Source organism: Rhea pennata, chromosome 8 (assembly GCF_028389875.1).
Source record: "Rhea pennata isolate bPtePen1 chromosome 8, bPtePen1.pri, whole genome shotgun sequence".
NCBI lineage: Eukaryota > Metazoa > Chordata > Aves > Rheiformes > Rheidae > Rhea > Rhea pennata.
In genome coordinates, this window is record NC_084670.1 from 16,706,431 (window position 1) to 16,730,252 (window position 23,822).

General features: G+C 40.1%; 1 protein-coding gene across 2 annotated transcripts in view; it reads right to left on the reverse strand.

Annotated features, from left to right (window-relative positions):
* SYDE2 (synapse defective Rho GTPase homolog 2) overlaps positions 1-23,496 on the reverse strand; it is a 36,714-nt gene extending 13,218 nt beyond the window's left edge. Inside the window, exons 1-4 of one of the 2 annotated variants that reach the window (XM_062581630.1) lie at positions 23,445-23,496; positions 15,177-15,905; positions 4,822-5,924; positions 2,037-2,163 (exon numbers count right to left, since the gene is read on the reverse strand). In XM_062581630.1, the coding sequence (XP_062437614.1) occupies positions 2,037-2,163; positions 4,822-5,924; positions 15,177-15,816 (1,870 nt within the window). In that variant the 5' untranslated portion in view covers positions 15,817-15,905; positions 23,445-23,496. Of the gene's footprint in view, positions 1-2,036; positions 2,164-4,821; positions 5,925-15,176; positions 15,906-22,570; positions 22,680-23,444 lie in introns of those variants that run through there. The other variant, XM_062581629.1, reaches the window with a different exon arrangement.
* Positions 23,497-23,822: the final 326 nt, after the last annotated feature.

Here is a 23,822-nt window from a genome sequence, read left to right on the forward strand (position 1 = left end):
TACACATTCGCCAATACCTTCCTGCCATCACCTTCAATAAGGCCTACAGCAATGTACAACGTAATATTAAAGTGCACTTTTCTATTTCGTCACTACATCATAGACTCATGATAGAAAGAAATCAGACTAGTGCAGCCAATCCTATTGGGGTTTTTGATTTATAGTGAGCACTGTCCGAGGTCAGATTTCAGTTTCAATCAATTATGGTTGATTCTGAGCTTACAATGTACTCAGAAGCTCAAAATACTTATGAAATATCACTTTTTTTTTTAATGTTGGTAACAAGTTCCTATACCCTCCCCACCATAAGACTGCATCAGTTCTGCAAATACTGCTTCATCATAGATAGCTTGGGAGTGCAATGCTATTTTTATTATTCTCTGTGCCAAAAACTCACATCAGCAATGTATCTGTTTGACATTTGTCTACTTACATCAACATCATACCGTTCCTGCTGTTTGGCACAAAGCAATAGAGCATCTTTTTTTGGAGCTGATTTATGAAAATTGGGAAGAAAACAGAACTTCAATTATTTCATGGAACAATCTGATTTTAGAAGTTATCTTCGCTTTTCTCACAAATTTATTTTTAAAGAGAAAAAAAAAAGAAGTTAAAAGATCTTTTGAAGTATTTACTATACACCTTCTCTTAATAGAGAATACATCATATCAGAGTGAAACGTAAGCCCAATATTCTGCTTCTGGGAAAGACAGTACTTGTGAGGAAGTTAGGACCAACACTGAAACCAGCCAAATCAAGCAAGATGAACGAGGTAATTGAAAACTCTTTACCACAAGGTTCTTATCAAAGTGAATGTCACCGTGCAGTATCTTCAGTTAATACTTCTTGTAATTATAAAATATATTAATATAAAATTTACTCCAAATACACTGAGATGAAATAAATCAAACAGGGTAGAACTGTCCAATTCATCTGAACATTACAGAAAGTGCATTGGCACAGGAAATTTATACTCTGGTTACTACTGTTATGTCTCCCATCTCTGGACAGGTATGAAACAAATTTCCTTGTCCAGTTTCTTGAAGTAATCAGTTTAGTCTGCGACTCCTGAAATCATATCAACTTTGATTTACATAAAAAAATATTATCAATACTTATGAAATTGTTCCACTTTTAAGCAAACAAAGAAAAAAATTCAACACCTTAATTTAGTTGTGCAGTGCAACTGCTGCGAACACTCTCACTGAGAAAGATGATGCAAATGAAGGCATGCTTCATAAGATCTTCTATTGTTGCACTCCAAGACATTCTCACCTTTGCCAGAAATCTTGCTGTGTGACAGCAAGCAAAGGGCCACTCCAGTTTGCACAGGTTAGGCTATTTAATAATGCTTTAAAAGATGATCAAATGAGGGTACTTTCCTGCGGTTCTAACCAGGCTGTGTAAGATGATGGGAAATCCGTTGACCTTAAGGATAGCAAGATTTGCTGAACAGCTTCAACCCTGTGCACACTGATGTTTTTATACTAAATTACGAGTGTTACTGAAATTACAGCATGTGGACTCAAGCACAGACATCTTTGCTAGACTGTGGCCTAACATCGTAACAGCAAACCATTTTTCTCTTTACTTGTGCCCTCTGCTTTTTCAAAAATCCTACAATCTTCGACATAAAGGGATGACAAAAGGTGGATCTGAAATGGGCCCATGTGCTGCAGAGTAACTACCACAACACAGTTCCCAATCACAACTGAATTTAAGATTTACTACAGCACAAACTGACAACAGAGGTAGAGTCTGCTCCAGGAACTTTCGTTCCTTTCAAACTCCCATTTTTCTCTGTAACTAATAAGGTAGGTTTTAAAAGCTGCTCTTTTCATACCCTCCCTCTAAATCACTTATCTATACATCACCAAGGTTACTGTACTCATTTTCATTTAACCTTTGGCAATAAAAAAGTAGCTACTAGCTTGTTAAATGACAACAGAAAAATAGTTAAAAAGTCACCTTTTAAAAAAATACTTTATAAATATGTCACAATTATACATTAAAAGAAAAGCAAGTAAATTTATTACCTGTTATCACATTAATATCTGGGTACTGGTTTTCACAGAGAGAAACAGCCTTGCTATCTCTCTCAAATGCCTCTCGAAGCTCTTTCTTAACTGCTGCTGAGCCACATAATCGATACAGGCCCACAACCTAGAAGCAAAAACAATGGCCACACATCAATTATTTTCCTGCACAGAGGATAACAAATCACATTGTTTTGTCTCTTCTGGGAAGCGTGACTAGCATTCAAACAAATATTAGGAAACCTAAGTTAAAGAAAGCAAGCAGTGACAACTCTTAACATCAACTAACAATGCGCATATTAAGCTCTACAAAAGAAATGTAGTTGGGACTGTAAGGAGCAAGTGAATGATATTAATGTCTTCTGTAATATCAAACATTCTGGGCAGTATTTTACTGAGAGAAGTCTATTTTATCCTACATACTCAAATTACCATTATTTTTCTTAGTATAATTGCTTAATTTTACAACATAAAACTAGAACTTGAGCAGAAATAAATGAGGAGAAAAAGTATTTTGAGCTTAAGTATACCAGTAACTATACCTGTAATAAGTATAGTATATGAAAATAAGTACAAGTCATTAATCATTAGCAGAAAAAAGCAGCCACACTACCTAAGTGACTACCTAGTAAGTGGTAATACAAAATGCTATAAACCAATTAAAAAAAATAAAATAACCATAAACATATTTTTACAAAAATAAACTATACAGTAAACAAAATTTATATTATATTTGGTATCACTTATCAGGGTTTCAAGAGAATTCTGGATACTCTATTATTACATCTGCAAGATACCTTAAAGATCACAAGGCACAGTCAAGTACATGTTTAGTACTATATGAAAAGCTTTATGCAAAGGAGAGGTTATTCAACATGCTCAAGATGACAGGAATGAAACCCACACCATTCTTGGACCAAATTACTAATTTGGTCATGGGCTTCCATGCACTCTAATTTGTTACGTTTTATCATTATTATTTGCCTTTATCACTATTATTTGCCATTATTTGATTTGCCTAACCACCATTTGCATAGAGCACTTCTTAGATCTTAAGGAACTAAGTCCTAAGTGTACTAATTATTTTTAATAATCTTTACAGGCAAGTGTACTGAGCAGTAAATGCCTAGTCCAAAATTACTGGAGAGTCAAAAAGGGTAGAAATGTGAATCTAGGTTTGCAAACAGGAGTACCTGTCCAGTTATATGTTAATGAGTACTGTACAATGTGAATATAACTCATTTTTAAATATAAAGTTATCTAATGGAATTTGTACTCCCTCTTCCTGAAGATGGCATGATCTTGTATTTGCCTAATGCAATTACTGTTAACCATGAAGTTTTCTAATTCCACATCTGAATTGCAGGTGGAGGTGGCACACCATAACAGCCAGTAATCTGCAGTCTATAAGAAAGCCAAGTCTCAGCCAAGTTCACAGGCACATGGTTAAAATGAGAAGTTAACAGTGTATTTTGCACTTTTTGTCCTCCCTGTGCAAGTGCACAAATTAAATTTCATGCTCAAAAGCATGAAGTACATGCAGACAATTCACTCTGAATTGCTTGATTATCAGTAATATCTTGATTACCCAATATCATCTGCATGACTAGGTGCTAATAAGCCCAAAATAAAATGCTGAAGACATGGGACATACACACTGGAAAGAATACTTGTTATAACAGCTTTTCTACTGATTTGCAAAATGTTAGAAAAGCATTCACAGTAAGAATGAGTCAAGTAGGCATTATCAGTAATGACTTCTGGCAAAATAATTGCATACAAATACTATTTCCTATCTCTATTTTATGACCAAGGTGATAAGTAGCAGTATTAAATCTTGTAATCATGTAACAGTAACACAGGTAGGTGTGACTACTTCTCAACTTCACTTGAGCAAGTGCATGTGTCAGAGAAACCAAGGGCTCATGCTCGTTGTCTAGCAGCATATGAAAGTTCTCTCATCAACTGCAAATGAATTACCAAGGGGAAACATTTGCCATCAGGACTGTGCCTCTTCCTTCCTATCAGATTCCTTGTTTCTGTAACTAGGGATTGGCTTTCAGATCTCATTTCACATACCTATTTTTATCCATTAGATTACATTGCCCAATGAACAGTACCAAGAGGAAGAGAACACATCGCTAGCCATTACTGTCTTATACCATCCATCTTCTCTAATCTTGAAGACAGACAAGGGAAAGCAGCATTAGGAAAGATGCTCTGTTCAAACTCCAAAAATCTACTCCCCGCCTTAATGCTGTGCACAGTAAAAGCGACGTCAGAGTCAAGTCTTGTGATATGGGAATGTGAATGCACATACGTAAGTAAAGGTTAGCAGAAGAACTGCTGTGACCACTTTGCTTTCAATGGCAAGATGCCTCAGTTTTGGATAGGTGGGAAATCAAATGAACCATATCTCAGGAATCAGACGTTTCCAAATTCTAATCTCAGTTCTGCCTTATTTTAAGGGTCATTATAACTGCTGGAGCCTGCAGGTTCATTTATCTATTCCTAGTCTTAAAACACTACTGTGAACAAGTGTACATCATCTTTACAAAGGCCAACCTGGAAGCATGATTTCACATAGTCCTATTACTCTTCTTACATTGCAGTGATTAGTGTTTATCAAGCAAAAGGAGTAACAAAGTGAAAAAAATCCACTGTGGAAATACGTTTTTAGTTTCCTCTTTCCCTTTCACGCTCCTGAAGTTAACAGTACAAAGATAAGCAGCCACAGACATACTGACATAGAAATGTTAACAAAAAACAGAATAATGTACAGTACCTGACAGCCTCTCTTTTCTATCTCCAGAATACACTTTTGCATCAAAAGCGGTACCATCAAGCCTGCATTTTCCTTCTCAACAACTTTTCGAGCATCTACCCCGAACATCACTGGCTCTCGATCTGCATCTAGACCATCAAGAGAGTTCTCCCACTGTTCCATGAGCGACAGTTTGACATAAATAAGCCCTCTTGGTTCCAGCTTGACAGCCAGTTGATGTGTCTTTGTCACTCGAAAGAGAGTAGGAAGAACCACTGTTCCATGACAACAAACACGGTTTTTGCGTGGGGTGGGTTCCCAACTGAACACTACTAGTTTTAAGTGCTGAGCATTTTCAATTTCTATGTTGAACGTGTGGTCCATATCTAAAAATGTTGTCCTACATGTAAGCAGGGCTGTTCTGGCTTTGTTTACTGAGTCAACTTGTATTGCACAAAAGACATCTTTTGAGTCTATTCTTGGTGGTTTCAAATCTTCAGCACCATAGAAGTGAATGCTCATGAGTCCAGAGATGTACTGAGAACATTTGGGTTGATCAGAAAAGTTGTAGTGTCTAAAAGCATCAATATCTATTTCCGGTTTGCTACTGTTGCTTGGAAGGGTCTCCTTTCCTTTCCCAAACTTGGTTTCATGTCCATGTTTCCCCGATTTTGTTACAAGTTCAGGAGAATCACCATCACTGAGGTAACCACCTTTGCTGGAGGATTTGGAACTCCTCGTGCTTTTCTTTTTGTAGGTGTGTTGCGATGACACGCTGCTGTCGAGATGGTAACGACTTATAACATTTCTGCTGGCAGCTGCTGTTGAGTTTCCAGAAGACGGCAAAGATGTGGTATGGCTTGTATCCCGACAGTTACCTTTCAGCATAGAAGGAGGATTATCAGAACTACTACTATGGCTTGAAGTTCCCTTGACGCTCAGCTTTCTGCTGAGCTCTGGCAGCTTTTTCATTTTCATGGAAAGTTTCCTCACAGTTCTGGGAGATTTAATTCTATCTGGGAAAGGCCAATTGATTGATCCACCTTTCTTCAAAGGACTAGGACTTGGAGGAGAAATTTCTGCTGGTGGTATGTCAGTCTTGGGTGCAAGTATGATTCCAGATCCTGTAGAAGAGAAGGAATAAATAATTTTAAATAGTTCATTATCTGCTGTTTGAAGTAATACAAAACCCTTTCAAGCTAGGGGAAAACATGCTGATTTGTCATAACTCGATAAATGTGATTCATTCAAACAGCCTTCATTCATCAGTCAGATGTTCATGAGCATTAAGTAAGCTGTACTCTGCTGACTTGTTCAGCCAAATTTGGCAGTTCACAGTCAGAAGCCTGATTTGTTCTGCTCTATGGAGATGAAAGGGCCAGAAACTATATACAAACAAATGACCTATTCCACTTAATTGCATTCAGCTATCCATTTGTGTTACATCCCTCACAGAAGCAGACATGACAACATTTCTGGGACACAGGTGTAATAACACTAATATTAAATGCGAAGACACTGGACCATGACAAATATACTTCTGTCTAAGAAGCTGTCTTACTTGATAACACAACAGTGCTGCCCACTCCTTTGAAGCCTAAAGGAGAGATGCTCATCTCTAATGAAAAAGACAGCTATGTTCTTCAGCGTGTCTCTGTTACCAAAATAGCCCTAAATTTTACTCATGTAGATGCAGGCAAGGTGTCTCACATTTTTACTCCATTTCTCTCAAAACATCTTTTCTGATGCAGGAAGGAGGAGGAGGAAGAATACAACAAAGATTCACTCTTTCCAAAAGCCACATCTTGCAGTGCTTCATATGTGTGTCTTTCCTGACATAACCATCTTGTGACGTCAGTTGAAGTAACCCAGACCCCAGGTGATAACCACATGGGAAATCGCTAACTTTTGAAGGTACAAACCATCAATAGACACTAATGCCAAGGTGGGGGAGAAAAGAGAGAGAAGAATCCCTCAACAGTGAAAGATAACCAATTACAATCATGCATTAACCCAGTACAGCAGAAATTTCTGCACCTAATGCACAAAGTCTGGACCTGTGGTTCCCCCCATGTTGGAAAACTCGAGGAAATCCAAATCTCAAGTTACAGCTCAAATCATCTCACTTTCATCAGCATGAATCAGGAATGACTGCAGGAAAGGCAATGTATTTACATAAGTAAATAGAACATGCAAGAGGGGAATTTGCCTCAGAGTAATAGATACGAATTAAATTACATGAGTACTTTCATTTACAGTTACTTTTCTGTCCCTTGAGAAACTGATGGTGCTTCTTGATAGAAACACTACCACATTAATTCATCATTTTGCAAACTTCAGCAGCTCTCAACAGGACTTGTGTAGCCTTGCACATACATACTAAGGTACCACAGAGCCCCTAAACACACTGATCCTTGTTTGTTGCAATTAGCCCAAGCAGCTCATAGAGATTCAAAACATCTATACGCATCAGTTATCCCTTATTGCTAACAAGGGGGAATCTGTTTTCAGCATGTAAAAGGCAAGAAAGAAGTGCTACTTTTACGAGATACTTGGCAAATCGTATTTCATAGCAGTTTCTTTTACACATTTTTCAAAGGTTTTCTGTTTTTATCTCTAAATTTACTACTTTAAATCAAAATCACCATACAACTAAAGTGCTATTTAAAATTCCCCTGTTCATCCAAATTAATTTTTCATCATTTAACTATTACTTTACTTTTTATACTTCACTTAGCTTAAACAGTAAAATCAGGCAACTTGGTCTTTATCATAACTTTGATGAAAATGATTTATCTTTTTTCTTCCCCCCTCCAAATCCAAAGACTAGTTTTAATCCCAATGTCTGTCTGGCTTTAATAACTTTAGCAGACAACTGTTTAAAATAGCATCTTCATAAAAGAAAGTTTTGTGTTGAGGAACAACCCATAGAACTTGTTTTCCAGAGCAACAGAGAAAAATCTATTTAGTCCTGCATCTCGTTGCAGTAGTTCCCTTACAGGGAAAGCACTATTTCTAGCATGCCTGCTGTGTTCCTTTGGCAAGCAGCTAGTAAGAAATGTGGTGCCTGATAAAGCTGGACAAAGCCTTCTCTTGTACTGCAGATCACGGCACGGTCCCACTGGTGGGTTGGCCTGGAGCATTCTATAGTAATCAGTGCCATACTTCAGCCTGCTAACATTAATCTTCCTTTTCTGTCAAAGTCTGGCACAGGCTTAGAAAAGCAGGCCAGCATATTAAACTTCCCTCCATCTCATTAAAACTGAGGAGTCAATCTAACATTCTGACTTTTATGTGTCCAACTTCTGCTGTTTTCAGCTCCAAACAGTTAAAATGAAGTATGTGGCTGGAAGAAACTTAACAGTCAAGTACTGTGCAGGACGGTATTCCCATCAGTATTGAGCCACATGTTGTTCCACAAAGGCCAGAAATGTGCTGAGGTATGCACACAATTTTCAAGAGTGTACACACTAGACAACTGCACAATCTGCAAAAAATAACTGTAGCACAGTCAAATAACACTTTACTTTCAAACCTACCCATTTTACACCGCTTTGTTGTGATGATGCTGGAGGAATTAAGTTGCTTCTTGTTACTTTTGTCAAGTGCCAAGGCAGTTCTGCAGGCAGAACCTGAACTACCCCATCGCCGACTTGCTCTACCACACACCACCTCTTACCTTAACAACAGCTACACTTTAAAAATATCCCAGCGGAAGGATGGTAGGAGGAGAGGAAACATAAGAGGCACCTGCTGCTAAATAACTCCCAAAGCAGCAAGGGGGAGAATCAGTTCTAAATTATGCAGCTGACTTCCTGCATTTATATTACACTTTCTGGAGGCTTTATCAGTACAAGTAGACAGAAAAAGTAGCTATAGGATAACCCAACTCAAAGACAGACAGTTAATCACTGGACAGGTCAGCGATTACCCTGAAATGGGACTATACGGAATGAAGTGACTTGACATCATAAGCGATTACTTCTATTAGTTGTTTTTTCAGTTTTATTAGCAAAGCCAATTTTTACTTCGTTCACTGATATGGCTGCCTAAAACATTAAAGCCTTTTTTTCTTAACCAATTAGACACAGCCCATTGGAAGTACAGTTTTTCACAAATTCAGACACCCCCCCCACACACACAATCATATCCCAGGCTTGTATATAGAAACATTGTCCATTCAATCAAGCAGGTTATCCCTGACAAAATTTATACCTACGTAACTCTGCCCTAAGGGAAGAGATGGGCTTAAAATATCCTAAGCACTTCAGCACAGTGCCTGCCAGACATATACAATGATTTAGTACAGTAAGAAAAAAAAATCAGTCTGACCCTGCTTAACACTGTTTACGTGTACTTGGGCATATAAATCACTGTCACACTGACTGCCAACAATGCCTGCTATTTTACAGGCAGATTTGACTGCCTTATTCTACATGCAACGTTCCTCATCACTTTAGGTTGGATTTCTGAGTTATTTTAACATTCATCTGAAAATCTGTAATTTATTTTTGGGACAACAAGTTGAGGTGGATGAATAAGTGAAGTGACATCAGTTCCTTACTCTATTAAGCTACTACAACATCAAAAAAGCCACTTTGCTAACTAATGGAAATGCTAAGTTAAGACCAAACTAAAGTTGATATGTAATTTATTTTTTCCTATTTTTTTCCAGAAAATGTAATGGGTACATCACATCAAATACTCAAAGTTTATCTTGAAGATAATGGTGTTATTGTTGAAGCGCTAAGACAGCCATTTCGTTTAAAAAGAAAATCAAAAAAATTCCAAACCAAAGTTTCCCTTACACCTTAACTTTTCATGCCTTTTTTCCCTTTTCTATTTTTAAATCAAACTAATTCTTACTTGTGAAAAATTATTAAAAATAATTCACAAATGAAAACAGAAAAGCTCAAATACCTCAAAACTGTTCTCATATCTGACTGAAGAGTGAGCAAAAAAAAGAGCAACTGTTCCTCTATGCTCAATTATACAAAGGTATTGATATAGATCCTCACCTGACACAAACTCTGTAATTCTAACTCATAGCAAAGGCTGTTAATTTAATTAGGCTCAGAATCTGGCCCATTAAGTCTTCTTGCCCCCAGGTAGTTCCAGACTTGCTCTGATATAAACTTCGCAGTAGAACTATAAATAGCACTAAGAGAAGAATTCACACTACACCAAAATTAATCAACTTCAGTTAAGATACAAGAGAAGTGTCACTTTCATCCACTTATTTCTACATAACAACAAATTATCTAAATAAATGCAAGAATCACCTCTTTTAACTTGTAAAAAAGACCTAATTTTTTGGCCTCTATGAAAACTACTATTTTGACCAGTTCAAATTCAGGGTTCAATCCCACATATTTTTAAAAGCAAAAGAATGGAGAAATTACTAAAACAGTTAAAATTCTCTAAGAACTTTATTATTGCAACTTGTTTTCTTAAAATACTATCTATATTGATAGTAATTAAGCTGTGACAAACCTATCCACTCAGGGATCACTTATCTGCTGGCCCAAAAGGTAGAAAATAAATTACTTTAAATAGCGCATTAATTAAAATGGGAAGCAACTCCAAAGTAACCTCCAGAGGCCAGACGTGTATAACGAGCTCAGCCAGCTGCACACTGCCGGCCCTTCCACCGCGGCAGCGATTTCCACAGCAGTCTATAAAGCGTTATTCCACTAGCGAGAAGAACAAACATGTTTAATAGATTTATAATTAAATCCCTGACCAGACTCGAGAGTTCACTACCTACTAACAAGAATGAATTTGCTGCAAATATTTCAAACGGTAGTGATTCCCTGGTTCACATACACCACGTTAGGCTTCATTGAGTTACTGGCATCGTACCAAGATATGAGCAGTAGCACTAAGTGCTGAAAACCAAGCACCATTCATTTGGGCCAGTCTCATGAAATTGTCCTTCCTTCACTGCTTCTTTCACAGCAAGTAGCACAAAAAGTAGCTTTGCCTCCAGTTACAAAGAAAGATGATAAAAGCAGTTACTCAGCACAAATAAGAAACTGAAAAACGTGGTAACTGTTTTAAATTAGCCGCTTCAATTGCACGGGGCTACATAATTTTGCCCCTTTCATCAGTAGGTCTTTAAGGGATTGCCACTTGGTGGATCAAAGACACGCACATGAATAGGCCCTCAACCTTCCAAAGCATACACACGCTCTCCAAAAAAGCCCACTGACAAGCTGGTTCCAGCTCCACAGAAGACAGAGGAAGCCCTTCGCCGTGGGCAGGGTGGGCAGTGTACCGGCAGGAGGCGTGATGCTTTCCCCAGCCGCTCTCCTTGACTCAGCTTCCTTCCTTTCGTCCCCACACCACCAAAACAAACACTGCTACAGCTACATCCCCTTATTCTTCAGGGTTCAGAGGCAACTGCATCACGTTTGAGTCTCAATGGCATTTTATCACTGATCAGCGGATGGATCTCTCCACCACGTGCCAAGTCATCTTGATAATTTGGACATTACACAAATATTTCACATAAATTTTTTTTTGCCTCATGAAAGCAAAGCTCCTTGCATAGCTAAATCACAAAGCATATTCCATCTGAAAAGAAACAAGCAAAAAATATTTGCAATATATGTTCAAGGAAGTTGGGAGGTAGGATCTGCTGCTCAGTATGCTCTGTTAGTACTATTAGAAGCTCATTTGCAAAATCTAAGCAAGCAAAGTATTTACCCACATCAGCACAAGATCTATCTGTATATCAGGGTAGTCATCATGCTGCAAATGAAGAAAGAGCACTTTGGTTCTAATTTGATTTTTGGCATGCTCCAGTTGGCACATACACGTATACCCAGGTGAGTGGAAACACAACCTTCACTCAATCTTAACTCGCTGCCATGCTGAAAAGAAATTATTTCCTATGATTCTACATCCAGACAGCTAACACATGCATGTTTTTAGTAGTAAAAGCACAGTCAAGATCCTAGCCAGCTATTATTCAGATATCCTAATACGATATCTTTGAGACACTCATCTACTCATTCCACTGATTAGCTAGGCACCAACCCCAACAGTAACCTTTTCCCAAAAGCAAAAATATTAAATTCTTCAGAAGAAACTATTCAGAGTTATAAAGAGCTGTCATTCCTCAACTGTTTTGCAGATGACATGCAGCTATAAAAACATACAGTTTGAATTCAATCTTAAACAGTTGCATTGCAAATTTTCTTTAGCATTTTATATATGCAAAGAACTGTAAGTACAATATGAAAAACTCAATATGTAACAAAAGTGACAGTTCTACAGTTGTAACCATTTTGCCTTAAATACATATAAAAACTAAAAACATCTGTCTCAGTCTTTTCCAACTTAACTTTTCTCCAATGGATCTAAAAGCATGAGCTGACACTCTATGTTTCTACATTGTTAATTCAGAATCAAACTATATAATTCTTACTATTGCCTTTTGTGTATTTGTCATAAACAAAATACATGAATTATTTTTTCAAGCTCTGATAGAGCAGTATTTTATTTTTAGACAGTTTCTGTTTAAAAACGAGCATGGTTAGAATTATTTACTGAGGAATTACCTGACAAATTTTATTAATATAAATGGTATTTATTGGAGAAAGTAACCTGATTAACAGCAGAAACCAGCAAGGTAAGTTAAGACTATAGGGCAAATCAGCACCTCTGCAATTATGACCCACGTTACTAACAAAATTTACAGGAAATATCTATTTGCTGCTTTGTTTGGGAAAGCTTCCAATAACTGAATTTTATCATTAATAATTTATATTACTCTTTAATAATAACAACCTTTCAAGAAATTAATGAAGAGAAAACATGAAAATCCATGACCACTTCTTCTCTCCAAACTTTAAACAATGCTGCCTTATTTGATTTCAAAGTTTAAAGCATTAAACTAGTTGCACTGTCCAAAGTAGTAAAAGAACAAAATGAAAAAACCCTATATATTTTGTTGGCTTTAATAGCACCCCACTTTTTTAAAAAAATCTTTGCTTCCTAAGATCTCTCTACTACTTTAAACTCTTGTACTAACTAGCATTGACATACATAAACTTTTATCAGTAAGACAGAGAAGCAGACTTTTCTCTGAGCATTAATTAGGTATGCCAGGTGTTACTGCTTAATGTACACAGCTCTAAGAATACAGACATCTATTTCACAGCAACTGTGTGTGTAATTCAAACTCTGTTCTAATACAAATAAAGTTAAATTGGCCATGTTGCCCTTCACACAGTAATTTTCTATGGATGAGCTGTCATTTTAAATTTAAGGTGTCCACAGTTATTTTCAGTTAACAGGATTAAAAAGAACTAAACTACCTCTCTGTAATAAAGCCAATTACCAAGCAGCAGGGACCCACTTCATCAGACAATCTAGTCAATGTGATCACTGTTCAATGCACACAAAAGGAGAACTGCATTTAAAATAGCTTAATTAACTCAATATATAGTATTGAATAATACTTAATACTAATAAACTAATAAAAAGAAATTCTTTTTTTTTTCCTGACTTCATGAGATACATTCAATGGGCAATTTTCCTTTCAGGAACAAATGCTTCTTCAGAGTGAAAAATGTAGATAATTTTTCTTCATATATAAAGAAACAGTCATTCAAAAGAGGTGGAGTCACCTATGTATCAAGAGATTCATCTCCTAAAAAGGGGGTCAAAGAGTTAGCAGAAAACACACATGGTTTTTCTAAAAAATCATGTTTTAGTGTTCTTTCCGAAGCACTTAAAGAGATCTACTGATGAAAAAGTCTATCTAAGAACACCGTACTCATCTATCTTGCAAGCAAATATAATCAGCCTAAGCATTTAATGCAGCTGATAGAGCAAACCTTCTAAAGAGATGTCTAGTTCTTAATATACTTTGTGACTAGAAGTACCATCGTGTTTCCACAAAAAGAAAATATGAGCTCCTAGAAGCAACACAGCCTTTTTCCTCCCAGTTTGCAGAAGCTGTGTTGCACCTTTGTGAATAGATCCCATTTCCAGCAGTCACTTCTGCACTTGTAATCTAGGCAAAATAACTTGGGCATTCACAAATGTGGGCCCCGAAGTCTGCCAGCACTTGGTGGAGGCACCGGGCGGGACGCACAGAGGGCGAGTCCTCCAGAGGGCAATGCAGGACAGGGATCTGGCTCAGATGCTTCAGACCCTCCTTACGATGGCAGCAGAAACATGGGCTCATCAACTTCAGTGCACTGTGCCTCCACTTAGCTGGAGCCTGAGCTCACCAGAAAGCACGCTGTGCCACTCACTCCACCTCTCTCCACCGCCTACACAGCAAGGCTAAGGGAACGGTCTTCAAAGCCCAGGCAGTTAAATATCTAAACTGTGCAATATGAACTTTCATGGCTTTTGATTATAAAAAATGTTACATATCCAAACAATTCAGAGGATTATTATATGCCTATTTTGTAAATGAAACAGTGATAATGTTGGAATATTAATTATTCTATCCAGAAACAAATCAAGCAGATGTCAAGCAGAATCAGGAATTCCTCACCTCCTGAACTTCATGCTAAGATCATAAATCTTAGTAGGATATTAGACTTAAGGTCAAGATACGATAATATAATACACAACAATAATGGAAAAATAACACTTCGTTGGAAAACAGGGTTTGCCTCATTTTATTTGGTGTGGTTTTATTTTTGAGTTCTTTTGTTTTTAGAACAAACTGAGAAGAATCTTTACTAAGTTGCTGAATTCAATCACTAACGGAAACATTAAAATAGGACTATCAATCATTCAGCATAAGATAGTAAAGAACAAACAGGTTGCTTCCATATGTGAAAAACAGTCAACAGGACAGCAAGTATTGGAAGTGATTTAATTAATAGGTTTATACAAACATCCAAGTCTTTGTAGAAATCACAGGGAGCAAATAAAAGAAAATTCAGAAGACATTAAGTAGTTTCAAGACTAGAATTCAAGAGCAGAATTCAACACTAGCTAACAGAAAAGATACCAAGCGTGTCCTCACATTAACAAGTCTATTCAGCAAACTCACTTTTATACAAAACTTTTGTTTCCATCTAGGTGGGGGGGGGGGGAGAAGCACTCTAATTCAAGTTCTGAGCTGATTCCAGAGGGATGGCAGGATGGCAACTAAGGCAGTGAAAAACTGTAATACCGGACAGGTGAGATGAACAAACTGACTGAGAAATCACTATGCAGTTCTACATTTAGTAGATACTGACATCATTATTAGAGTAATTTTTAAGAAATTCTCAGGTATTTCCATTGGAAATTTGCTTCAGAAAGATAAAAGGAGAGGAAAAAGAAGAGAGGTATATGAAAGATTTATCACTCCTTTAAAAGAAAACAGAAGACAACATGTTTACACTCCAGAACCTTCTTACCTGGTGGAGAACATTTAAACGCCGAACTGTCTTCCGCGGCTGGCCCACTCTGGCTCTTGCCCACAAACCTCTGCCTGTACAGCTGCGCATGCTCTGGGGGACACATGGCTCCAGACGGATTCAGCTCACCAGGCTGAGCTATGAGACTGTCCCCTGCGTGCTCTGGGCAGCGTGGCGGACCTTCGTGGGCCCCCTCAGCTTTAACCAAGTCACTCCCAGGCAGGGTTTTGTAACTGGCAGCTTGGGAGTCCACCATACCAGAGCTATTCACAACAGAAGAGCGGACTCTAGGGAAGTCTGGCTCGTCATCCTCAGGGATAGGATTGTACCATATTTCTCCTTCATCATCTGCATCGTTATCCTCACTGAAGTCTAGAGTACAGTTTCTCAGTATGAAAGAGCTCGTAGCGTTTGGAACGGCGTCTGCAGAACTGTAGGCTCTTGCAGTATATTCTGGCCCTACGGGTGATCTGGAAGGAACCTTCTGCATTTTGGGTTCAGGTAATGGACTGGGAGATTTAGGCACCTGGATAACAGCCCCTTGCATTTTCTTACATGTGTTTTCCTCTTCCATATGAGGAGACCTGTGAGAGCTCTGGTGTAGCCAGTTGCGTTTCTTCGAAACAGTAATGCTGGTCATCTGTGGCCTGTGTTCAGGGACTTCATTTGTCTTAGGAGTTTTAAGTTCTCTCCTGCTTCTTGAAGCTATGTAAACATTTTCAATTAAATCTGTTGCCAAAAAGAAAAGCATAAAAAACAGGGGGGAAAACAGATGCTCAGAATATCATTCTGCTTCTAATAACACAGAGAAAAACATATGCCATCAAATCACATTCATGTTAGACCTCATCTAGAAGGACAAGTTGATACTATCATAAAATTAGATTTCAGCCTGTCAAGGCAGAACATGCACATAATTAAGAAAAAACTCAGACTTCTTTGGCTGTATTTTTTAACACCATGTAATTTAGATAAATGTCAGTAAAATAGCCTTGCTGAAAGGTCATACATACTTGGATGAAAATAACTGCTTTCTGTTCTGATAAGTACACATACAATTGGTTTGAAAAGTTGCTAGGTAGTAATTCTACGGTTTACTTACGCCAGTGAAGAAATAGCCTCTAGCTTTGATACATCACTTAAATGACCTTAAAATAAACATGCAGATTTGCTTCTAGATTTAGATACCAAAAAAAGGCAAGGACGTCTTTTGGGTAGAATCCTCCCAGAAAGGACAGCCTGATTCTATGATCAAGACAGAAGCATTCCCTTTAAATTTAAAAATAGTGACAACATTTTACCCATTAAAATACCGATTTCCTGAGAACAAAACCAAAGGCACAATCATAAGGAGGGAAGGAGGAAGAACAATTGGGGCCAAGTTTTAAAATTTCACTTTGCAGTAAAACTTTTACATAGGAACTAATCAAATTCTTCTGCTACTTTCAAAATTTGTCAGAGAATTTCATTAAAGCAATAGCTAAGCATTTAATACACACTGAAATGGTCCCTTGATTTTGGTCATTTTGTCCGAGTACTTTCAAGAATCCTGTTTAGCAAAAGTTCCCTACTTGATGTAGGCTGCCAGAGGCTGTACTGGAGGTACCTGTAGTAGTGCCTCATCCTGAGAGTGGGACAACACAAGGAATGTGCTAGCAAGTACTTGTCAGACCAGGCCTGCTGCTAGGACTCAATGCAAAGCATCCAAATTGGAAACTGGAAGTCATATAACAACCTCCACTGTAAGCCCAGTTAACGGGTTCCCATTCACTAAGATTGGACACGGATAACCAAGTTTTCATACAACAGATACTTGGTTTAACACAAAATCCGCTGCAAATGGGGATTCCGAACAGGAACAGCTGTCTCATACTGCTTAAACATTGTTTCTAGCAAAAAAGTACTTACTCATCAACAATACATTAAAATACGGACACTTCTCTGAATGACTCAAGGAGTAGCTCTGTAAATTAAGCTAAGTTTACTTCACACAGGGAGACAGGAAAAAGACTTCCTCTCTCAACACCTTCCCTTTTACCCTCCTTTTACATTTGCACACTATGGACAGAGGAGATTCCTGTGAGAGATAAGATCCCAAAGACCTGATTCATCATTTGGTGATTATTTTTTAAAAAAGGGGTTCCTTGCTTAGATGAATTGTGATATGTTATATATGTATTACATGTGATATGTAACTGAATCCACTGTTTTGGATTCAAAGAATACCATATTAATTTTAAAGTCTGTGAAAAACTGTTGAAGTTATTGTATTACAGTTATTGCAGTAACTGCAATAAATTGCAGTTATTATGGGGCCTAAGTTGGTCAATTAACAGAATATTAGAAAAATGTAAAAGCAGGGCTGCAAAGACTCAGTTCTGCAGAAAAGCTGCAGTGATCTGGCAGCAACTCTGTTCTTTCCTCCATCCACAGCCTGAAAAAAAAGTGTGCCAAGGTAAAGGTTCTGTACAAAATTTCTTTACTATTTCAAGAAACAAACTAACAAAAAGATGAGGCACATAATGTGCAATTGGTAAAGGCTATGCTTATGATTTTGAGAAGTCAATTTTGAGTAGGTACTTCAGTTGAAGTCCGAACTGAGGAAGCCTTTGACATTGTTCTGAAAGTGGTATGAGAAGTATGTTTATACTTGTGGCACGTTCCAAGAATATGTACATCACAAAACACAACTGTCACTCCACTTTTGAGCAATCTAATACTTCTGTTGATAAGTCTGCCTCGTGACTTCAGAGTATTACCATGAATACCTCACTCCATTTAGACTGTCTGCAACTACAGTCCACATTCTAGAGGATGTTAAGTGTCTTCCAAGAGATAGTAAACGCTTACAATATCTACAAATCTCTTTAAGACGAAATTACAGGGTGCCAGAAGCTACTAATAAAGTAATCCTATTACAGGCATTTGGAAAAACAATGTTCTATTCCCAAAGTGAAGTTTAATATCAAACAGGCCCTGGAAAAGGGCCAGTGCAAACCCTATTTTCAGTTATCGTTTATGTACTCTTTAACATCCCAACATTGGCAATAGTGATGTTGCCAATTCTGAAGCAAGAGAAGACTTGAACTGAAAGAGAAGCAAACTAATGAAAATAATTTGTAAATTAACTTTTTTGTGATGCCAAGTCATTATGTAAAGAAATGTTTGATTAAATTAGATGTTATTAAATTAGATGAACATAGGTTGAAGTTCTTCCAAGTGACACCAGTCATATTAACTTTATGGTATGGTATGGCATTTGTTTCACTGTTTATTGCACTCTTTTTCAATCCAGAAGTCAACATTTATCTTTAATCTAAAATTCACATCCAATCTGAAATTTGAGCTTGGTACTTCTGTATATAAATGTGAAATATTTTTTAATACCAGAAGCAACAAACATATTTGGGAAAAACAGTCTATTCTTATTGTAACTTGCACTGTCTGTACAGTACAATTTAACAATTTCTTTCAGCCATTCTAATGTCCTTTGAATACAAATACAAGAATGACTATAAAGAGCACAATGTTACATGCACATCTGATTTTGAGAATATTTTTTTACTAACTACCTCCATCATTATGTCACTATGGTTTTTAAGGACTATTGGTTTGCAGTGAATCTGGAGATTTACAACCATTAAATATTTAATTGAACATAGAATCATAGAATCAGTAAGGTTGGAAGGGACCTCTGGAGATCATCCAGTCCAACCTCCCTGCTCAGCAGGATCACCTAGAGCATGTTAGATAGGACAAAACTTTAAGATCACAAATTGCAAAACAGAGCATTGCTTACCAATATTCTTCTTCAACCTATACTACAAGTGACAAATGTGTGCCATGGTGTCAATGTATAAAGCACAGAGACAAAGAAAACAAATGTCATCCTATCTACGGGTAAACCTTGTCACTCCAATTTTATGGAATATGAATTAAAAGCACTATTAATTGAAATACAAACAGGGCAAGGATTATATTATATTACGAATGTATATAATACATCCTTATTATCAGATCTGTCTATAGTAGGTTTGTTTTGATCAGTACAAACTTCTACTGATATTGTGCTGCTCCCATTCATTTACATCTGTATTCCCACACTGATATAAAAAAATACCCATTTTAGATACGGCCTTTTGTTTTTACTTTTTTATTAGTGAATTCTTAGTAATGCTTTTGTTGTAGATACCTGTATTTCTGTATATAATATGAAAAGGCAATTATTTTAGCAAACTTTCACATATTTTTGCTCTAAAGAAATACATCTACCACTTTTAACATTTATAGTTAGTGTTACATGACTGTTACAGTTGAGTATGACACAAAAACAGAACTAGTGAAATAACATGACTATAATATAGATTTGGAAGTCTTCTTCCTGCCTCTGATAACTACCTTAAAGCCCTCAACTTTTCCAAAGACAGCCTAAGGAATGGTTCCTATTCTGATAATATAAATAGATGGAACATACCAGAATCATATTTCCACAAACAAAAATATCTGTTACTTCCTGCTTTACCATAGAAATGCAGGCCCTTGAGCATTGGTTAAAAAAGCTTACAATTCTCAGAAACAGCAGAAGTACAAACATGCCTAAATATATAAGCCAATGACACATCTGGAATCTCAGCCTTAGGCTGCCCTTTGCTCCTAAAACTGCAAATGCACCAAGCAAGCTGGACAACATGTTCTGCTATGACTTTATTTTCAGCATGCATCTGGACATCTCAATAAGAATTTGTAAAAGCTTACCAAAGAAACACTAACAATTAAATAACTTCAAATAATGTTAATGCTTGCATGAATATGCTGTGCATCACATTCTCATTCAAAACTGCCCATTCTAGATCTCTGAACAGTGAATTAGCCAACATGCTGCCAAAAGTCACTGATTGTAAATGTTCAGTGAATCTCATCTGATATACTTATTTTTAAATCTTTCAGTTGCAGCTTTTGCAATTGATAGCTATATTTCCAAGTGCCGCTTCCCCTTTATTCAAACTTGGCCCCGATCCTGAAAGCCCTCATGCCTGTGTTTATTTTAGAAACAGTTTCACAAGCAAGTAGCCACACAATCAGTGGTTCAGTTCAGTTCACTTTATTTTGCGTTCTCAAACGTATTGCAAAAGGGGCCAAGATCAGAGAAACTAAAGATAAACCTTCCAGAATGCCGTACGAGTTCTATCCTTGTGCATACGGGCTCACAGTCTCTGACTACATAAAAAAAAGCTACGTTAAACATCACTTAAATAACATGATGCTAATTAATAAGTACCGAGCTTGTGGATGTGCTTCACAAAGTCCACTATTCCTTCTGTAGCAAGATTCAAGCTTCACAAGCATTCAGTGTTTTATTAGGCATTACTGAAAAGCTGCAGACAACACTCAGTGAAATGCAGCCATCTGAAGCTCCAGCGCAGAGCCTCTGCCCTTCTGGGCAGCTCTCAGGTGTGTCCTTACCGCAGCGTAGCGGTGCAAAAGCAGATCTGCAGAGTTAGCTTAAAAACAGCTGCCAAAAACCAGTTTGCTTTGGGATCATGGAGTTCAGAAATAGCTACCCAGGCTTCTGCCCTGAGCTCCGGGACGGCGCGCTGGGTGCCGCGGTCAGGGCTCCGGCTGCTGCCGGCTCGGCAGGCGGCGAAGCAAAGCGCTCCCGGGTCTGTCCGCGCACCACCGGGGCACAACGCTGCCGCGGCCGAGTAACGTAACTCGAAAGTTTCCAGTGCTGTTAGCTATGCTAATGAGATGAATTTAAATAAACACAAAGCTTCCAGGGATATACACACGCACTTACTTCTGGTTCGAAAGTGAAGTTTTATTCAGAAGAATGCTGTCTGTGCTACACTAGTATTTGTACTTCAACTTATTCTGGAATTCCCCAAAATAGACCAGGCCTTTACTGCTCAGACACAGCACAGACACAGCACCGGGCAACAGTTCCTTCCCAAAAAAGGCTTCAATACGGTTTTAGTAGAAGGGAAAGGAAAAAAAAAATAACAAAAAAAAAAAAAAGCCAGGTATCCAATTCACCTTCCACCCTCTCTACAAAAAGATTAAATAAATACCAGTAAGTACCATTTAAGTTAAAATCTCATGGTAACAACACATGCTTTTTCAGAATCAGAGCCTCAATGTTTCTACTTTATCAAGTTCATGATTAACACTTGGCCTTTTAGGTATGCATACAAAATATTTCAACGGGATACTGAGCTCTGCTTGTCAGAGTACAATGAACAGGGGAAAGGCTTTTTCCAGTCTCTCCATCTATAGATCAAAAAGTCCGTATTTCTTCTGGTTATAAAAATGGTTATTTAAACTGGGTTTCACCAAGTTTCCTAATAAAATCATAAAATAACTATTTAAATCATTCTAATAATTTAAATGCAACAAAAGCAAGACTAAAAACTGTTTTGTAAGCTTTCAAAGGCACCATTTGAAAATGAGTAGAAAACAAATACAAGCCAAAGAATGATAGAGAACTGTATAAGAAAATGTGCAAAGCTGCATACAAAAGAGCAGTCTAAATTTGACAACTTCTTACTTTCAGGAGAAAATTTTATTCCTGAAAGGAAGCTACTGATATAAGGATGCTACTGACAGGGACTGATTTGAGACCAATTTAGATATGCCACAGTATGTGACTTCTGTGCACAACAAATTCAGGACTTACACAAGAACTGGAAAAAAATTAAAACCTGAATAAATATAGTTTGGTTTGATGAAAACACTAGCAGCTTTCTTTAAAATCCTATCAGTTTTATGACTCTGCTCTTGTTTACCTAAAGTTTGTATAACCCCATACTGACCAACGAAAACAAATTCAGCTTTTAAACATGAACCATTTCCTTAAGATATTCCATAGGGGGAAAATCACCATCTCGTGCTTTCTCCCATCATTGCCGACTTGCTACAAAACATAAGTAAGTAGAACTGTGGTGTTAAAGGCTTTACCAGGAGAACTGCTGGGCTTTAACAAGTTACAGCATACGCACGATTCTTTTGTGTGTGTGCATATAGATATATATATATACACACACACGTATATATGCATATGTATACAAGTGCACGCACATGCGAAAACATAAGCAAGCTGCAGCGACAAGCCTGACGAGCTCGTAGCTGAGATTCAGACGACTTTTAGGGGTTAAGAAAAGGGAGATTTCACTCAAAGCGCGCGGCGGCGGCACCTTTCCTCCCCGCGGAGGCACCACCCTGCCCGCGCCCCGCGGCCCGCGCAGGTGGAAGCGGCGCCGCACCAGCGGGAGGCCGCGCCGCGCGGCCCGCGCTCCCGCGGAGCCCCGAGGTAACCGTCGGGTGCCGCGGCCGCCGGTCACCGGCCCCGCGCGCGGAGGGCGGAGGGCGGGGGCCGCCCGCGCCCGCGCCGCGCTTACCCTGCGGGGCGCAGCTCCCGCCGTGGCGGTGCCCGGCGGCCGCCGCCGCCCCGCGCTGCGACCGCCGGCCCCGGAGCTTGGAGAGAGTCCTGCGGAGCGGCTCGGCCATGCCTGGGTCCTCCCGCCCGCCTCAGCAGGCGCTGCCCCGCGGCGCGCGGGCGCGGGCCGCCCCCCTGCGCGGCGGCGGCGGCGGCGGCGGCGGCGGGCCGCGCTGCCCCATGGCCGCCGTGCCTCGGCGCGCGCTCGGCTCCCGCCGCGCGGCCGCCGCGCGCATACTTGGCATAGCTGCGCGGGGTGAGAGGGCGCCCCGCAGTGCGCATGCCCCGCCGCGCGCGCCCCGCCGCCCGCGCGACCCCCGCGCCGCGCCGCGCCGCGCCGCCCCGCCCCCGCGGAGCAGCCCCCTCGGGCGGGCGCGCAGGGCCCGCGGGGGTTTTTGCTTCTCCTTCTCCCCCCAAACAACCCCCCGCCCGGCTCACTGCCCGCCTCGCGCCGCGCCGCGCCGCACAGGTGGAGGCTGCCGCTGCCCGGCGCGTTTTCTCGAGGGTGGCGCCCGGCGAGCGGCAGCGGCCCCGCGCCGCGCCAGGGCCCTCACGGCTCCGCGCAGAGCCGAAGCGGCCGCGCGGGACGGGGCTGGCCGCGGCGCTGCGGGCCCTGCTCCCCCGGCCGAAAGCCCGCTCGGCGGGGCCGCAGGCGGCCTCGGGGCACCGCAGAGAGCGCGCTGAGGCCGCCGCGGCGGGCGAAGGCCCGGGTGCGAGTTGCTCGAAGCCGCCGCACGCTGGTTTCGCGGCGAGCTCGCATCCTTCAGACCCGACGTCGGGGGAGGGCGTGTGGCGGACTTCTCAGCACGATAAGATGCCGAGGCGTCTTCGCTTACCTAGCGCCTGCGCTGCGTCTCCTTCGTTTCGCTTCGCTACAAACGACTCTCTCCGCACCCGGCGTCTGTCGGGCAGCGGGGCAGCGGGCGTCGCTGCGGGGCGCCCCGCAGAGCACAGCCGCCGGACCGCTCCGCGGAGGCTCCGTGCGAAGCGGCCTCGCGGCAGACGCCGGCCGCGGGACGCGGCGAGCGGTCCCCTCCACGCGCGCTGCCCGCCCCGCGCGGCAGGACCCCACGCGGCTGCGAGCGCTCCCGGGACTGCGGGAGAAAACGGCTGCGGCTCGCGAGCACTGCGCACGTTCGCGTATTTCCGCACCAATTTTTTTTTGGGGGGAGGGGGATTTAATCATTGGATCATTTGAAACTAAATCTTTCTAG